Source organism: Phalacrocorax aristotelis, chromosome 2 (assembly GCF_949628215.1).
Source record: "Phalacrocorax aristotelis chromosome 2, bGulAri2.1, whole genome shotgun sequence".
Taxonomy (NCBI): domain Eukaryota; kingdom Metazoa; phylum Chordata; class Aves; order Suliformes; family Phalacrocoracidae; genus Phalacrocorax; species Phalacrocorax aristotelis.
In genome coordinates, this window is record NC_134277.1 from 168,397,080 (window position 1) to 168,414,906 (window position 17,827).

The following is a 17,827-nucleotide window of genomic DNA, read 5'->3' on the forward strand; positions in this document are numbered from 1 at the left end:
TTAAATAGTCTTAAATTGATTTTTTTTTTTAATAATTTTCCCTTTAGTCTTCCCATTTTTTTTTATATTAGGGCGCTGGAAAGAACTGAAAATTGTACTTTGTACTCTATCCTTAGTCATTTTGTGTCTGTTGCATTCCTTTTAGAGTACAACTGCTCTCCTACTATTCGGTCATGCTAGCTCTGACACTTACCTGATCTTTAGCTGAGTCATTTTAGTTCTCTAAGTTGGATGAAAGCTGTCTGCTTTTTTGCTAGGTTAATTCAGCTTAGTAAGATAAATCGCATGATCTTGGTGTGAGGTGATAATGAACACTGACTCAGGAGAAGGGTCAGGACCATGTGGCTGGGAGCACCAAATAGGACAATGGAGCTCTAGTATGCAACAGTTCAGTCCATCTTCTATTGCTTCCTTGGCCTATCTTGCATCTCCATGAATTCTTCGATCTTTTGAAGTTGAGTGAGCACCGGGGACACAATAAGATTAGAAGAAGATTCTATGCAATATAGTAATACTATTTCAATGCTTTCTGCTCCAGCTGCATATGTTTTTACTTGTTTGCTTTTCTGACAGCAGTTGCATACTGATTGGAGGTTTATTTTGGGCTGTTTGTAAGTTTTCCCTTTACCACAAGTGCAAATTTTCTCTGAGATTGGGTTCGTTCTGTCTAGAAGAAATGGGCTGGGGATGATATTCCTTATTCTGCAATAAGAAGAGATCTAGATATTAATTTGCTCTGTCTTTTCAGCTCTTAGCTGAAAAGGAAGCCCAAATCCCAAAGGGTGGCCATGTAGCTGCTCATAGAATGATTTAGGATGGGAGGTCTGGTCTAAGACCACGCTCAGAGCAGGTCCAATTAGATCAGGTTACTCAAGGCCACGTCCAGTTAAATTTTGAACACCTCTAGAGATGGAAAGTCTACATCTTTCTAGATGCCTCCTCCAATATTTGACTACTCTCATTGTGACTTTATTTTTTTTTTAACTTTGGATTTGGATGGAATGTCCCTTGTTCCAATTTGTCATAGGCAACTTTTGTAGTACTCCTGGTGTTTTTGTTTATCGGTGTTTTGGCACTGGAGGCTTAGCGCCAATGTCTTTGCCACTAGCCACCCTCTGGCTATAATGCCATCTACTCTTCTAACTTGGGGTGGGCTTGCCCAGTGATAAATTGTTTGTCTTTAGAGTTTAGTGGTTTGTCATTATTCAGTTTCTGTGGCAACAGTGACTGCTTTGTCTTCTCATAGCAGTTACTGCTCTGAGAGTGGAAACTTTCGAGGTGAAATTGTTCACTCTCTCCTCTGTGGGCTCTGAGAAGAATAAACAAGGTCTCACTAATGCATTCTATGCACTCACTAATGCACCCCAGGAGCATTTCTGCAGATGCAGGCATTTACCTTTCCAATTTTAGGTTGGATGTCTCAAATTCCCTGTTATGTAGCACTTGCTGTAATTTGTAGTCTATTCTATCACTTCACATTTTTTTGTATCATGAATTCTCTGTAGCTCGAGCAACATATTGAATAATCTATACAGCTTTTTTCTTGTTTTTCTCTTTTATCTCTCTGTTCAGAGATGCGTCTGCCATGAGAGATTCTAGTAATTTCTTAAAGTATTTATCGCCAATTTCATTACTTTGTCCTTTATTTTAGCCTTTTAAGGTCTTCAACAGGTTTGCCCACTGCTTTCATTCCTGAGATGTAGTCTGTGTGCCATTTTGATAGCCTTTTTTCCTTACCTGGTCTACGGCTATTATGAATTGGTGACTCTGGCAGTTGTTCTTGAAGATGCTCTGGTGTTGCAGTGCTGAGCTGTTAGTCTTGCTAGTGGCATTCTCAACCCTGCATTCTGTACATAAGCTTGTGTCACATTTATATGATTTAATACTTTTTGGAATAGAGCCTTCCGCAGCAGTCTTCTGCGTGTCAGGTAAGGCTGTATCTGGTAGATTTAGTCCTCTCTGGATAGTGAATGTTACACAAAATGGAACAGGTCCAACAGGTAATACTGAAGGACACAGGGCAATCACCAGCCTTGTGGCTTGTACATTTTCTGGGGATTCAGGAGACTTGACCTTCAGGTTGTTGCTCAGGAGTAGAAGTTCCAAGGAATTGCATCTCTAATTCTCTGCCACCATCTATTTTCAATGGAATTTCTTTTGTTTTGACATCTTGTAGTCCAGCCAAAATTTACAGGCTTAATTCAGAGCTCTCAGAGAATTACTGAGGGAGGTTGAATCCTTTGTCCTGAGGCTGGCGTCATGACTGTCTTGCCTGGCCTTCAGTTCTGCAAGCTTCTGGTGGGGGAGGAAGGAGGTGGCGGGAGGAAGGAGGTGTTTTGTGGTGGGTCTGTGTGTGGGTGCCAAGGAGGGCAGAGGGGCTTTCTCCATGGCAGGCAGCAAGGAGCTGCGTGGGGACACTGACATCTCTGGGTAACTGTAGTCTCTGTGCTGGGAAAGGTGCTCCTCTCACACGGAAAACCCGGTCTCTTCGTTTTCTCTCCCATTCTCTCCCCTGATGACCCTCCCTGGCGTTGCCTCTCTCCAGACGCCTGCAGCCCCTCGGCCTGCTCACCTGTCAGGCAGGGAGACACGCTTTGTAAGTGCCTGATGGTGTGCAGTGTGCGCTGCTGCTCCGTGCTGCTCTCACCCAGCACCACTGCTCTTTGCCCCTTCCTCCAGCTCTGTGTTCCCTGGCTCTTGGTCTTGGTGCGCACTGAGGGCTTGCTGCGGAGAGCAGCACCTGGGGCAGCAGGCCGAGGCATGAGAGGGTTCCCTGCTATCCACTGCTGAGATGGCATCTGTGAACGCTTCCTGGCAGAGAAGCTGTGGTGCTTGTGGCTTTGCTCAAGCTCGGTAGCAAGTGCAGAGGGCAGGGGACGTAAGCAAGGGCCAGGACCAGCTGAGCTGGAACGGAGAGGGGGAGGGCGGGGGCAGTGCCCAGAGGTGTGCAGAAAGAGTTGTGAGTGCCTTCTCACGTAGCAGAGGAACTGCGCGAAGCTCTTGTGGGTGGGCTCTGGACTGCTCCCCACATAAAGAAGAAGGTATGGTGGGGGTTAGTACGGGGCTCGGGGCCTTCTCCCTGTACAGGGTGGGCAGCGGGGCAGGGGAGGGGATGGGGTTGGGACTTTCGTATTTCTCTTTGGTATGGAGCAGGGTAGACTAAAGGCTTCCTGTATGGACTCCAAATTTACACCTGTATTTGTGTTTTCAGGCTTCCATTAACTTCATTACATCGCAGGATGACAGTAAATCAGTAAGTACATCTGCCTGTGCATTCTCCACCACATAGAGCTTGCCTCTTCCTTCTGTGTGTGCTCACTTCCAGCCCTCCCAAGTCTCACTGTTGGCTCTTATTCTATCTTCAGTCCTCCAGTATACCTCTAGTTCGAACAAATGCACTAAGTCTTAAATATTGTCAATTTGAAAACTCAAAACAAGTGTTTTTGCAGCTTTTATTCCTGTTTACCTTTGCAGCTTTCACTCATGTAGTTTTTGCTGGCTTACTCAATTCCTGCTTCTACTCTCTTTAGTATTAGATGTTCACTTCCACACAGCATCCAAGAGTGATGACATCTAGGTCAAATCTCAGACTCTTGTCACTGCTTTTACGTCTTCATTTCTAATTGGAGCCCTAGCTGCGTCTCAGTTCATTTTCATCCCCAGCTTTTGCCAAACCCAGTCCTGGCTGATGTTTCCCTACGGCATCTTCCATTCACGATGCTTACACTCTCCAAGCTTTGACGGACTCATACCCCTCTGACCTGTGCGGCTGCTACTTGTATTGCAGATTCTTCCTCATGTCCTGGCCTTCTCTGTAACCCTGTTGTGACTCTGACTTGTCTGAATCTCTTTGCCTGTCCAAAGTACTTGTACCAGAGGCATTGTTTGGTGTTTGCTGTAGTAGCTCGCCCTCCCAGTCTGGTAGCTGGAGTCAGCAGCACAGCTGAGGAATTGAGCTCAGGTGCATGGATTTGTTTTATTCACTTGCATGGCAGAGACATCTTGTTGCCCTAACTGCTCATTTCTCTCTCTCTCCCCTGCCCCTTCCTCTGCCTTTCCCCCGTTGTGTGGTATTGACACAAGCAGACCAAGCCAGGCGTCATTCAGCCTCTTTCCCGTGTGCGACAAAATGCTGCCTTACTTAATTTGGAGGACGGGGACAGCCCCAATCCCTTCCAGCAACCTGAGCTGTGCTTCAATATCCAGAATTCTGTAAGTGGCCTGCAGTTCCTTCTTGCTAAGCTATGTCTATCTGCCCTGTGTTGCTATAGCGCCACTTTTTCTGGCGGGTAGGCTGAACACACCCTCCCAGTGGTGATTTTGTAGTTTAAAGATCACATATCTTAGGTAAGGCTGGTCTTGTTTATGCATCAGTCTGGATGCCCTCAGTAAGAACCCATACTCTTCACAAGTAGAGTCATGGTCAGTGCATCCCATGCATTTTTCCTAATGTAGATGAGACTTACCAGCATGCCTGGTATCTTCACCTACCCATTGAAGAAATTAGCATTGTTGAAACTGTATTGTGACCGACGTTGTTCTGTTGAGGCATAAATCTTTCATAACCTTTGTCTAACGATGTCTTGCATCTTGGAGCAAGAGCTAATATCATCTTGCATACAATAAGTTTTATGATTTGCAAAATGATTGGTTTTGAAAGATTCATATTGCCTGGGCTGTATGTTGATGGGAGAGAAAGATTCAGATATTGTGGTCTTTGTCATGACAGAAGACTTGTATACCTGCAGTATATCCCTTCTCTTTGTATTGAAGCTTGTATGACATGATAACAAATTAGAGACCTGATTCGCAGACAAACAGTGATATATAATCCATGTAACTGGCCAAGATTCACATATTTTACAATCTCTTCTGATCTTGATGTTCTGCCTTTGCAGAAGGGAACATCATCAAACAACATAATTTAGCCTTGGTCCAGGACAAATTAAAACAACAAACACCTGAAACTGAGTTAGTGCGGCTAGAGGGATTTAAAGAATGAAGCAACCAAAGGGGATTTGGTTTCTGGTAGAAAGGAAGGTGGTGGTGTCATTTCCCCTCTACTCCCATTAATTTCTGTTATGCTTTGAGCAGGTCATCCCAACTGCTCTTCCTCCCTGAATGTGTTAGGAGGGGTTACAGGGAAGATAGGTGAGGAAGAGACCAGCAAAGACAAATGACAAGCAGTAGGAGGGTCTCTTGGACTTTATCACATGTTTCTGAGTAAGTGGAATTCTGTGAAGGGAAAATTTGAGATCAAAGGCAGGTCATCCCCAGATTATTGATCCTGAATGGGTTGCCACTTTGATTTAGGAGACTGTGTCCATTAGCCTCGAATTATGTAGAAGTACATACTGGTCATTTTATAAATAGAAGTACAATAGCTGCTGCAAGAAACAAATGAGACTAATAGATCACTTCCCATGGACAAGGCCCCTTTAGCCAGAAATGCCAGGTAAGTCCAGAGCTTGACTTCAATTTTCTAATAAACTAAATGTGGCTTGTTCAGTCCTAAGTAGGGGTCAGAGTCCACTGTATAGCTCTCCTATTCCAGCCCCAAAAGCCCACTGATTCAAGTAGGCACGTGCTAGTTGAATTGGGTGGAAATCCTTAAGGACTGTGACAGCAATATGGCCCCTTGGCCAAGCGATCAGTCAGAAAATTCTGGTCAAGTCAGTGAGGATCTGTACCACCAGAAGTATCATTCCTCCTCTACCATCCAAGAAATAAAATGGGGCTGTGATACATGTGCTGCTGTACATAGCGTGTATACAATACGCTGCTCACGTTTCTTCCAAAGGCTGCAGGAGCTGGCCCTTATGTATTCCACTCTTCAGGCTTTGCAGGCTGAGTTGTGCTGTGTTTCCCCTATGTTCAGTTTTTTGTAACCTCTGTGGTTATCTTTACTTTCTGTCTATGTCCCTGTAGCAAAAGCCACCTTCACCACCCTCTCCTGATGAGATCCCCATCAACGTCAAGCAAGCATACAAGACCTTTGCAGCAGTGCCATTGTCACACCCTCTGCTTGAGACACAGGTAACTAGTGCTGGCTGGTGGGGATGTTACGCGAACAGCGGTACAAACAGAAGATTGAGCATTGCAGGTGAGCAAGGGAAATGTGAGAATAGGAAGCACGTAGTGATTTGTTTCCTCCAGTGAAAGCTGTTGAGAAGGAAGGACATATTGAGGTCCCCTTGGAAGCTGGAGTCTTCACGTTGCAGACGGTTACCCTGTCTGTAAACACATCAAGTCCTGAAAGCTCATTGAGTTTTATGTTGCTGTTATTCTCCCTGGACATTAGGATGCTGTTGTATAACCATGCCGTTCTGATATAGAAAATCTCTGAAATTTCAGAGTCCAGGGCCATGGTAAGCCTGTTATGAGGAATTTTTTTTTAAAGTAGATTTTGATCTTTAACTTAATTGGAACTATTCCTTCTCCCCTCCATGTATTTGAATGATGGAACCATTCAGGCTAGATGAGGCCTCCGGAGGTCATCTGCCTTGGTCCTCCATGCAAAACGGGGCAACCTTTGAAGTTGTATGAGGTTGCTCAGGGCCAGTCCACCTGAGTTCTGAATTTTCAAAAATGGAGATTCTGAGGTCACTGTGGGCAATCTCATCCAGTATATGACCGTCTCTGCTGTGAAGAGGTTTTTCCTATATGTTTTATCAGAATTTCTTTTACCGCAACTTGTATGTGTTGCCTTTCATCCTTTTGCAGTGCACCCCTGAGAAGTCTGACCTTGTGCTCTGTAACTCCCCTCTAGGAAGTTGAATACAGGAATGAGATCACCCTGTCCTGATCCTCCTTTTTTCCAGGCTGAACAGGCACAGCATTCTGAGCCTGTTCTCAAATGTCATGTCCTGCAGCCCCCTAAATCATTTTTATGGTCTTCCACTTGACATGCTGCAGTTTGTTAGTGGCATTCTTGTACTGGGGAGCCCCAAACTGACTGAAGAGAGAGGAAAGATTGCTTCCCTGGACCTGCTGGCTGCACTCCAGCAGCCCAGTATGTGGCCAGCTCTTACTATTCAAAAGCATTGTCCTGACCTATGTTTAGCATGCTGTTGAGGCATCACCCATGCCGTCTTCCCTGCCTGTCCTTCCTGAAGAGCTTCTATCCATGCATGGCAAGCACTCCGGTTATGCAAGATCTCTGGAGCTGTCTGTTTATTGACAATCATACTATCACTTCATTTACTAAACTAAAGAAGCAAAACACTGTCCCCTTTGAGAACCTCGTGTTTGGAAAGACACTCTGTTCTCTTAATCATCTTACTGCTTTCCTTTTCATCTGTTCCTATCTGAATTCGTGCTGGCACATCTTTGATGCAAATGAGAGATCCTGCTTCACAGATTTCTTTCTACTGTGGTTTCCTCCCTCCCCTCCCCTTCCCTCCCCTTCTCTTAATTGACAATACCTTTCCTTACACGTCAATAGATCACACTTACCTTTTTCATAATCATGCTATACTGGGAGCTATGGCTCTCCTGTAGTGATTTGTGACAGTAACTTTGTGTTAGCTCTAAGCTAATCCTGTCCTCCCGCTGTCTACCTTGGCCTGCGTTGGTGCTCATCTGGCCTCATATTGATCTGGTTTGGTAAATTAATATGGGTCACAAGTCTTTCTTTACTGTTTGAGGGTTGATTTCAGCTTTATAGACTGATTTACTTGGAGTTGGGTGACTGTCACTAGAAGCTCAGGGAAGTTGTTAGCTAAGTCCAGGACGAAAAGGAATTGGAACTTGTCTCTGTTGGCATCTGCAACCCACCAGATGACCTAAATTCATGAGTCAGATTGTATCTTGTACACAGATGATTTCTCCAGCTTCAGAGTCTCTAGCTGTTGTACTGTGGCTTAAGAAACAATTACTGATCCTGAAGTAGGTAACCTTGTATTTTGCACTATTAAATTAAATTCTTTCCATCCTCCTCAAATCAGTCTGTCATTCCAGGATGACAGTTCAATCTATTTCGAATTTTGACAATGCTCCTCCCCATTCAGTGGAGTGGGATGAATGAGGTAATTTGCAGAGGTCTCAGACAACTGCATTTCTGTGAACCTGTATTCTGATGTTTCCCATTCACAAATTTTATTGACACCTCCCTTGTTTCTGAGTCAAATTTGGCAATGAAAGTGTTAAGCAAGGTAGGTCACAAAACTGATCTTTGAAGTCTCAGACAATTCTATGCAGTTCCTTTGTTTCAAAAATTATTTATATTATATTTATATAATATCCTATATATTTATATATAGGATAGTAGGTTAATCTTCATTGCACCTGCTTGATTTTAATATTTTCTGTTTGGTTTTGGTTTTATTATATCAATCCGTGAATATTTGTTGTGTTGAAATTGAACAGACTGATAGCTTTGCTGCTCAAATTGTTTTTTCCTGGTTCTCGACTTTTAAGAATATATTAGCTATTTTTTAGACATGAACTGCCACCCAATTATACAAGTCAATTAAAAATCCATGCTTGTCAGCCGTGCAGTTTCACAAATCATTTCATTCAGAATTGTTGAACAGTGATTTTCTTGTCCCTGCAGGTGAGTGTATTGAGCTTTTAGGTTTTCTTCTGTGTTAGCAGCAATAACTTCTATTTCCCAATACTCACGTCTTAGGTAGAAGCTTTTTTCTTTTTTTTTTTTTCTTCTTCTTTCCTTCTCTGTTATTTTGCTCCTTACTTATACAAAATTAAAACTTTCTGTTAGTTTTTGGAGTGCGTTTGAATAAAGTTGAAGGTAGTCTGTTTGCTCTCTTCTTGTGGTTCCTTTTCATTTATATAATTTAAAAACTTTCATATTTTTATTAACTTTTTGGCAGTTCTCGTTTACCCTTACCCATTTCTGGTTCTCAGATGGGTTTTGTGGATCAATTTCTTTTTCTGCCCCCTGTAGTTCTACTCATCCAATATTCTCTTATTTATTCTGGTAAATGCAGATTTCTTTCTGCCCTGACAGCGTTTCACTTTGTAGAAGTAAATTTTCAATAGTTGCATCTTTGATTTAAAGTCTAAGCCTCCTCCATCTTAAGCTAAGCTCTCTGCTCCTGTTCTTCATCTATTTCCCCAAGTTTTTCAGTTTCTACCCTTCAAAAAGTTGTCACCATCTGTTTCTGTTTATCCCTCAATTTAACATAAATCCTTATTACTCACGATTGCTAAGCCTGAAGTGGCATTGTCTTGTGTTAATTCTGGGACTGTTTTGTGAACTAGTCTGTCAGCTAATGCCCAGGACTGCTGCTGTTTATGTGGTATTGGTGACACTTGGCTGGAGGGCAGGAGCGGTGGTAGAAAACTTTCTTTTCAGAACGTGCCCATTTCTCTGTATTCTTAGGAATTGCCTGGTCAGACCAGCACAGAGAATCCCAAAACTGCCCTGGAGGTGAGTTCTGGCGGCTGGATCTGGAAGTAGGATGAGGACTAGCAGAGGATTCAGGCTTTCGGGGCTGTGTGTGTGGAGACAGGTTCACTGTGTGGGCACACAGGGGTGGGCTGGGGAGGAGGAAGAGGGTGTGGAGCATGTGGCTGGGTTGGGCAGGTGTGGGGCACACACTGTGGGCAATGTGGGGAGGGAGATCTGGCTTGGTCACTCTGTGGGCAGTGCCGGTGTGGCTCTTGCAGGTGGCCACTCACAGCCCCAGTGGACTGCACAGCCCTGAGCAGAGATCCTTCCGCGAGAGGCAGAAGTATTTTGAAATTGAGGTGAAGCAACAGCAGATGGATAAGCCTCCCAAACGTGTCTCCTTGGTAGGAGAGGATGACCTGAAGAAAATGAAAGAAGAGGAAGGTATGTTGGAATCTATGCAAGGAAATTTGGCCTGTTAAGTGAAGGCCTGAAGGCCTCTCTCCATGGCAGGAATGGAAAAGCACGTACACCAGAAATACAGCACTTCCAAAAGGCCATAGTTGACTACTCATAAGGCCTGCGGATAGCTTGAAGTGCGTGAATGTTAAGGAGTTCTGTGGATTCTCCACCATTAGCAAAGTCTTTGACACTGCCTCCGACAGCATCCTCCTAGAAAAGCTGGAGGCTCATGGCTTAGACAAGGGTACTCTTCACTGGGTAAAAAACTGGCTGGATGGCTGAGCCCAGAGTTCTGGTGAACGGAGCTAAATCCAGCTGGCGACCGGTCACAAGTGATGTTCCTCAGGGATCAGTGTTGGGGCCAGTCTTGTTTTATATCTTTATCAGTGATCTGGATGAGGGGATCGAGGGCGCCCTCAGCAAGTTTGCAGATGACACCAAGTTGGGCAGGAGTGTTGATCTGCTCAAGGGCAGGAAGGCTCTGCAGAGAGACCTGGACAGGCTGGATTGATGGGCCATGGTCAGTTGTGTGAGGTTTAACAAGGCCAAGTGCTGGGTCTTGCACAGATGTAGGAGACTCAAAGATCAAGATATAAACTATAGAAGGAGAAACTGTAGAGTAATGATGACTTTCAGGGTTGCATTTCAGCTGGTTTTGAGATTTGCTAAGCAGGGTAGATGATGAGAGACATCACATAATCAGGATATCTCTGAATACTAGAATTTTTAAAAAAAAGAAAGAAAAAAAAATGTCGCTCTGTGGAAGAGAGATCTCATGGTGAAGATTATCCAGAAAATAAATTAAGTTTTAGCTTACTCTGGATGAAACAACCCAATCAAGTATCTCAAAAGTGGTAAGTTACATCCTCTGGATTTTTGCAATTCCAGCATTTAGATAAAGTTTTCTACTGCTTTGGGCTCCCACTTCCAGCAACCTGTAGCATTAGAAATTTCAGCATATAGGCACACCTGTTTGTACAAGTGTTCTGTTTGCATTTGTGCATTTTAAAAACATTTAATAAAAGAGGCCAACCAGTGTTATTACTTTGCAGTTATGGAAGATGGGTCAGAATAGAATATTTCAGTTAGAAGGGACCTACAACCATCTAGCCCAACTGCCTGACCACTTCAGGGCTGACCAAAAGTTAAAGCATGTTATTAAGGGCATTGTCGAAATGCCTCTTAAACACTGACAGGCATGGGCATCTACCACCTCTCTAGGAAGCCTGTTCCAGTGTTCGACCACCCTCTCGGTAAAGAAATGCTTCCTAATGTCAAGCCTGAACCTCCCCTGATGCAGCTTTGAGCCATTCCCAGGCGCCCCGTCCCTGCGTCTCAGGGAGAAGAGATCAGCACCTCCCTCTCCACGTCCCATCCTCAGGAAGCTGCAGAGAGCAATGATGTCACTCCTCAGCCCCCTTTTCTCCAAACTAGACAAACCCAGAGTCCTCAGCCGCTCCTCATAGGACATGCCTTCCAGCCCTGCCACCGGCTTTGTTGCCCTCCTCTGGACCTATTTGAGTTACCTTCACATCCTTCTTAAATGGTGGGGCCCAAAACTGCACGCAGTACTCCAGGTGAGGCCGCACCAATGCTAAATACGGCACCTCTTTTGACCAGCTGGTTATGCTGTGTTTGATGCACCCTGGGATGCGGTTTGCCCTCTTGGCGCCAGGGCACACTGCTGGCTTCTGTTGAGCCTGCTGCCAACCAGCAACCCCAGATCCCTTTCTGCAGGGCTGCTCTCCAGCCACTCCTCTCCCAGTTCATACATGTGCCTGACATTACTCTGTCCCAGGTGTGGAATATTGCATTTGTGGTTGCTAAATTTCGTGCTCTTGATACTTGCCCAATCCCTCTGCAAGGCCTCATGTCCCTTGAAGCGAGTCAACAGCACCTCCCAGTTTGGGATCGTCAGCAAACTCGCTAATGATGCATTCAACTCCTGCATGCAGATTGCTGATAAAAATATGGACCAGAACTGGCCCTACAATTGAGCCCTGAAGAACACCTCTGGTGACTGGCCACCTGCAGAGAGCAGCTGGCTCTCTGGTCCCTTTTGTCCCTGGTCCCTTTGTTACTTATATGCCTGCCTGCCTAATGGTTCCTCTGGTCCACTGCCACATATGGTGGCCGTCACCTGCCCTCCAGGCTTTGGTCCCTCTAGGAGGTGAGTGGGAAAATCAGACTCAAAATACATGCAGATTCCTAGGTCTGTCCGCTCTGGGGAAGGGGGCAGGAGAGTCTGCACAGGCTTCCAGTTTCAGAATGAGTACATTCAGCATGATGAACTGTTGGAAATCTGTTCCATAGAGTGTTCAGGAATGGAAGTTTAGTGAATAAGGAAGGAGGAACTGAGGGGACGGTGTAGAGTTTATTACATCTGAAGCATTAGTGGAGTGGAGGAGATACAAAGGCATCCATGGAGAGTGTATGGACTTAAAGTGGGACAACCCTGCAGGGATGATGAGCGTAAGGACCTGCCCAGAGGTTGCATCCTTGTGGAGGTTTAGTGAGTGCTTTGTGGTATTAGTCTGTCTTATTTTGGCAGCTCGAAAACTGCAGCAGAAACGTACCCTTCTGTTGGAGGAAGAAGCAGAAGAGGATGAAATGGTTAAACAGGTGCCTGAGATCAGCATGCAGTCCAGTGTCATCATTGAAGGAGTCGAGTACAAGATTGAAAGACTAAATGGAAGGAACATCCAGGCTCCAGCAACTCGGTAAGACAAGACTAGTGGCTCAGTACCACCCATGTGTGTCAGAGGTGTCCCAGTATCAATAATTTTCAGGGAAGAGGGCTGGGCAGTATTTCTTCTTCAGCATAGAAAAGGGCAGGGTTTTTCGAGCTCTTTCTTTTCAGAAGAATAGCTCCTTTGGCTGTGCACTTGGGTATGTAATGATGTTCGTGGTTTGATGTGAAGGCCTACTTATCCCTACTGTTTTCATATTGAGATGTAGGAAGTTAGAGAACAGTAAGGCTGAATCCATCAGGTGACTTTCAGTTGCTTATTATTTATGCTTGAACAAAGGTGAGACAGTGGAATAGACTGAATTTCTGTTTCTTGAAATGGTTTTTTTGGTCATTCTAGAACAGTAACTGCAATTTAATCAAAATAACCTTGAGCAGCAAAAATAGGGGCTCAGAGTCATGATAAACTTTCTCACTGCCAACTGAGCCACAGTAACTGTGTGCATGTTCTTAACCTGTGGAAAACAGGCTTGTGTGACCTTCTTTCATTGCAGATCAAACTAGTAGTATCTGCATGTGCACAACCTAGAATGCAGATGATAACTACAGCTCAGCTGATCTGAAGTCTGCAGTAATTTGATTATGAGCATAAAGCCTCAGTGTGTCAAGCAGTTGCACATAGAGCGGCTACACTGAGAATCACCGTTCTGAGATCGCTCAGGATTCATCCCTAGCCCAGATGTGCATTCACTTACAACCCAGGAGGGTCATCCTTTGTTAACATTCATGCATATCTGACATCAGCAAAGGAAAAAGCTGGAAGCAGCCAGGCTAGAACTGTGCAAGAACTTGTCAGGAAACACAATGCATTACATTTGAAGAGTGTGTGTGAGTGTGTGTGTGTGTTAATGGATGGTTGACCTACAAACGAAGAAAATGAGTTCTGATGTTAGAGAGTGTGAATATTTATGAAGTCAACAGATTTATGAAACCCTTGCAGCAATGGAGAAGGAGCTGTTGAGCAAAGTCATTAAGGGTTGTCTTCAAACTGAACTAGATGTTGCTTTCTGGGGCTTGGGTCTGTTCCGAACCTTTCCTGGGTATGCCAGCCTGTGGTACTGTTAGCTGGTGTGCTTGTTTTTCTCTAGGCCATCTGATGTCAGTGAGAACAGCAGCTCACAGAGGAATTCACTGGAAGAGGGAATCAAGCCTGAACAGAGAACCAACTCTATGTCTGGGTAAGTGGATCAGCAGCGTCCTTTGCCTAGGAGCTGCCAGATGATGGAGCAGATGGCTTCTCCTTTTTAGCAGACATAGGGTGTAGAAGGAAGGATTTTGTGGAGAAAGGGAAACTGTGATGGGAATCAACTTCTTAAGAGAGACTCACCTCTGTTATGTGTCTCCCAAGGTGATGTCCTTGGATGTGGTACTAAACAGTTGATTGGGGGTGTTGGTCATCACCTTTTATCTTGAAAACAGGCAGATAAGAGTAGTGGTGGATCAGGCCAGCCTACCTCTCACTGTTTCCCTTTCTGCCCAGGTTGAGTCCATTATATCTTGGAGCAGGGGATCCAGTAGCACCTGTGCGGACGGCCAAAGCTGAACGACGGCACCAGGAGCGATTGCGAATGCAGAGTCCTGAGCTTCTGAGTGGTCAAGAGAAGGAGCTTTCTCCAGCAGAACGTCGTGCTCTGGAGGCAGAGAAACGAGCAATGTGGAGGGCAGCACGGTGAGAGAATAACTTTCACTGTTCTCTTCACTAGGCTAGTTCAGGGAAAGGGGACCTGCTGCATGTCTCTTGGATTACATGGTATTAAAAACAAATAATAAATAAAAAAGCCTTCTTAAGTCAGATGTTAGGGGAGGTTATATAGAATCTGTTAAAACAGTGCAAAGCATCCGCCGCTTGGCTGAGCTCATCTGCTTCTGACAGCTACGTGGGTAAGATGTCTCTCATATTTCAACAGTGCTTGCACAATCATGAAGACAGTGGAGTTTTTTAAAAAACATAACTTACATTTACCGTCACATAAAGGTATTTATTCCTTCCTTCTCAGTACGCAGCTTACCACCTCTTTTGTAACACGTGAAAAGGACGGTATTGAAGCTGCAAGGTGACATATTCAAAATGAAAAATGAAAAGAGCATTTCATCTTTCCAGTCTAGCAACACTGGATAACTTGCTGAAGCCAATTAGCAAGACGGGGACATTCTTATCCATTTTTATCCTCCTTTAGAGGAACAGGGCTGCTAGTGACTCATCCTTGCCAGCCTGTTAGGTAAGACGCTGGAGGGATTACTCTGAGTTCTGACACCACTTGGCAAATCCAGTGTTTGTGTTTAGACACGGATGATAATGGTGCTGTTGTCTTCTGCAGAGGCTCTGAGGATGAAGAAGTATATAGTGGAATCCTCAATGAGAAGCTGGCTAATTATCTAGGGCTTTGAGGGTACAAAGCTTCCCATTGTTACTTGATCATGTAACAGATCTGCTTATGGTTTATTTAGAGCTGGACTAATGTTCCCAGTACCGGGACTTTTGCCCTTCAAGGAAAACTTTCCTGATATGCTTCAACTCTTCGCCTTGGATGAGTGCTTGGCCTGGTCTGTCTCAGCCAGAGTTTTTTTTTTTCTGAAGCACTGCCTTAGTTTCACTGCACTGCCCTGTAATGTTAGAAAGCTGAACAGGCCACTGGAAAGCCTGTTTGTTACATAGAACCTTGATTTGGAAGAGATTGATTTCTGTTGTCCTCTAGCATGTTTGTTAGACCGTTGAAGCTTGCCCTGCTTTTAGCAGCTTTTGGACCCCATGACCTCCAGGGGTCCCTTCCAACCTGAATTACTCTGTGGGTCTATACTTAGTAATCTCTCCTTCCCTAGTTCCCCACTAATAGGAATGCCTGCATACAGGCACAGTGGTGAGTCAGGATGTCAACAGTGTGTGCTCTGTCAGGATTGTTTCCACCCTGTGCTGCTGTTTCATGCGTCAAATACTGTGGGATTCTGTCTGCTGCTCTGATTCACTGAATGTTCTGCTCTATTTGGCATCTCACATTTGTTCTTGTTGATGCTGTTCTCATGGTTTCTGTGTCACAATGTTTCAGGTGGCACCATTTGCAAATGGAAGTTCTGTATTTTCACATTAAGCCATGAACAACCCTTTTACAAAAATGCAAGTGGAAGAGAATTTGTAAACAATGCCTGCCAAAACAGATGCAGTGTGTTACAGGGCTAGCAGCTGTGTAGGTGTTGTGGAGCCAAATGTGTGCTTACAAACTACCACTCAGAAGAGGCTGGCTGGGACTGAGATGACCAGATCCAAATTCTTGCTCTGGCATATACTTCCTTATGATGTTGGACAGACAACTGAGTCCCTCTGTGCTGCAGATGCATGGCGAGAGGACTGTAGTAGCACTCCTCTGTCTCACAGGAAAGCTAATAGTGTTGAATACATTAAAAACTGACTGTCAGTATAATGCTGTGTAAGCACCCCACTGTCGTCAGGAGTAGACATCTTGCACAGAGTTGCTGCTCATTGTTTGCACCTAATTAAAAAAAAAAAAGCTCCACTGTTGTATTTGATCCAACAAAACAGAAGTCTGTTGGGCTTCTCCTGAAAATCAACATCACTGTGCTTGGAGAGCTGGTAGAGACTGACCCGTCATCCCTTCCCAATTAGATATGCAGGATTTTCTCTCCCTCATGCCTCCACTTCCCATGCTTATTTCCTTATATGATGGGGCAAGTTTACAAGGTGATGTCAGCTCTGATTCCTCCTAAGCCCAAGCATTAACATATCCAAGGAGTGCTGTAATAAAAGCTTTGTTTAAGATGGGGGTAGGAAGAAGTGGTGTGACGTTGCATGCGCAAACCTTTGAAACCAAAGCCATTACAAGGACGTTGCTCAGAATGTACACCACTTGCCTCAGAACTCAGTGTTCTTCCATGAACTTGTTGCTGTTGCCGGCAGATAAAGAAATCTGAAAAATGCTGGGGTGGGGGCAGGATTTGTTTAGATGATCACATGATTTGCTCCTGTAACATTACTGTACCTCCGACTATGCTTTTGGGTTAGCTAGAAGTTCATTGTGATTGCTTAGAGCACAGTAAAAGTTCTGCATTACACTGTAGAAGGATTAGTGAGTGTTGAGGATAGTGGTTATGTCCCCTATGGGCAAGAGAGAGATCCCTGCATTCCAAACCTTCAGTCTCTTCTCTTCTGTTTTGTTCATGGAAAATGAACTCGTGAAGGCAGAGTCTTTTAGAGGTAAGAACACATGACAAGGAGAAGCTACTTGCAGCTGTCTTGCTTTTCAGTTATCAGATCAAGTGTTACTGTTTCTAAGTCCTACAGACCAGGTCCTCAGCTCCACTTTGCTCCTGACACCAAGGTGCAGCTTTTTATTCAGTTGGGAAGTGCCTGGCTGATTCCTTGGGTAGGGTTAAGGCCTTGCTTATTGTGGCATCGGCAGGAATAAGTCAGTCACCATAATGTGCTCCTTTTTGTAAGACAAGGATGGACTGTACCTGCTACTGCAGATGTCCCAGGATGATCTGGTCTTCTTAGGATCCTTCTTCTATAACTGCTAGAGTAGGCACAGTGACATGATGGCAGCCAGGGCTCAGGTCTTATTTCCAGAGGCCTCCAGGCAGTGCTACATGTGCTGTGTGAGAGGGAGGACTGTATTGCCCTGCATATGGTGCTGCAGCCTCACTAACCTGTATTTTCTTTAAGTGCATGCCACTGATTTTACTACTTTCTTTCTAATCTTCTATCTTCTGCTTCTTTCCAGTTATCTGGTCTGTGTGCTGTCACTCGTGACCCCATCAGTTTGCACCTTCTTGGGCTTTCCTTTTTCTCCCTGTGTCATCAGTACTCTGCCAGGACATGTGATGTGTGCCCCCCACCCCCCACCCCACCCAGCACACACCCCTGTGCTCTGTTTGGACAAACACATTGGGACCCATGCTACATAAGTGTTCTGGGCACACACACCTGCTGACATTCATGCCATAGGAAGAGTGTGATTAAGAAGGTACAGGCACATACTGAGGGGGACAGGTGTCCAGCAAGGGCTATATGCATCTTGGCAGTTTTGCTACCATGCACATGCTATTTTACAGGTGCACTCACCTTGTCAGTTGCATGTGTTCCAGGGCCTGTGGCAAATAGACCTTTTGTAATGTGCTTGTCCATTTTGCTTCCACTTTCCTTGTGGTCAAACAAAGGTGCATGCTAACAGGTGGTCAGATAGATATATATATATATGTGCAAATGTACACTAAGAGTCTATCAAATGTGTGCCCACACACTCGCTCATGCC

General features: G+C 44.8%; 1 protein-coding gene across 44 annotated transcripts in view; it reads left to right on the plus strand.

The window, feature by feature from the left end:
* SCRIB (scribble planar cell polarity protein) overlaps positions 1-17,827 on the plus strand; it is a 122,562-nt gene that overhangs the window by 89,569 nt on the left and 15,166 nt on the right. For 9 of the 44 annotated variants that reach the window (XM_075086040.1, XM_075086050.1, XM_075086046.1 and 6 more), the window contains 8 exons: positions 3,212-3,253; positions 4,087-4,212; positions 5,929-6,036; positions 9,344-9,391; positions 9,631-9,796; positions 12,366-12,534; positions 13,652-13,741; positions 14,044-14,232. In XM_075086040.1, the coding sequence (XP_074942141.1) occupies positions 3,212-3,253; positions 4,087-4,212; positions 5,929-6,036; positions 9,344-9,391; positions 9,631-9,796; positions 12,366-12,534; positions 13,652-13,741; positions 14,044-14,232 (938 nt within the window). Of the gene's footprint in view, positions 1-2,545; positions 2,597-3,211; positions 3,254-4,083; positions 4,213-5,928; positions 6,037-9,343; positions 9,392-9,630; positions 9,797-12,365; positions 12,535-13,651; positions 13,742-14,043; positions 14,233-17,827 lie in introns of all 44 variants that reach the window. The other 35 variants (XM_075086060.1, XM_075086041.1, XM_075086052.1 and 32 more) reach the window with 7 other exon arrangements.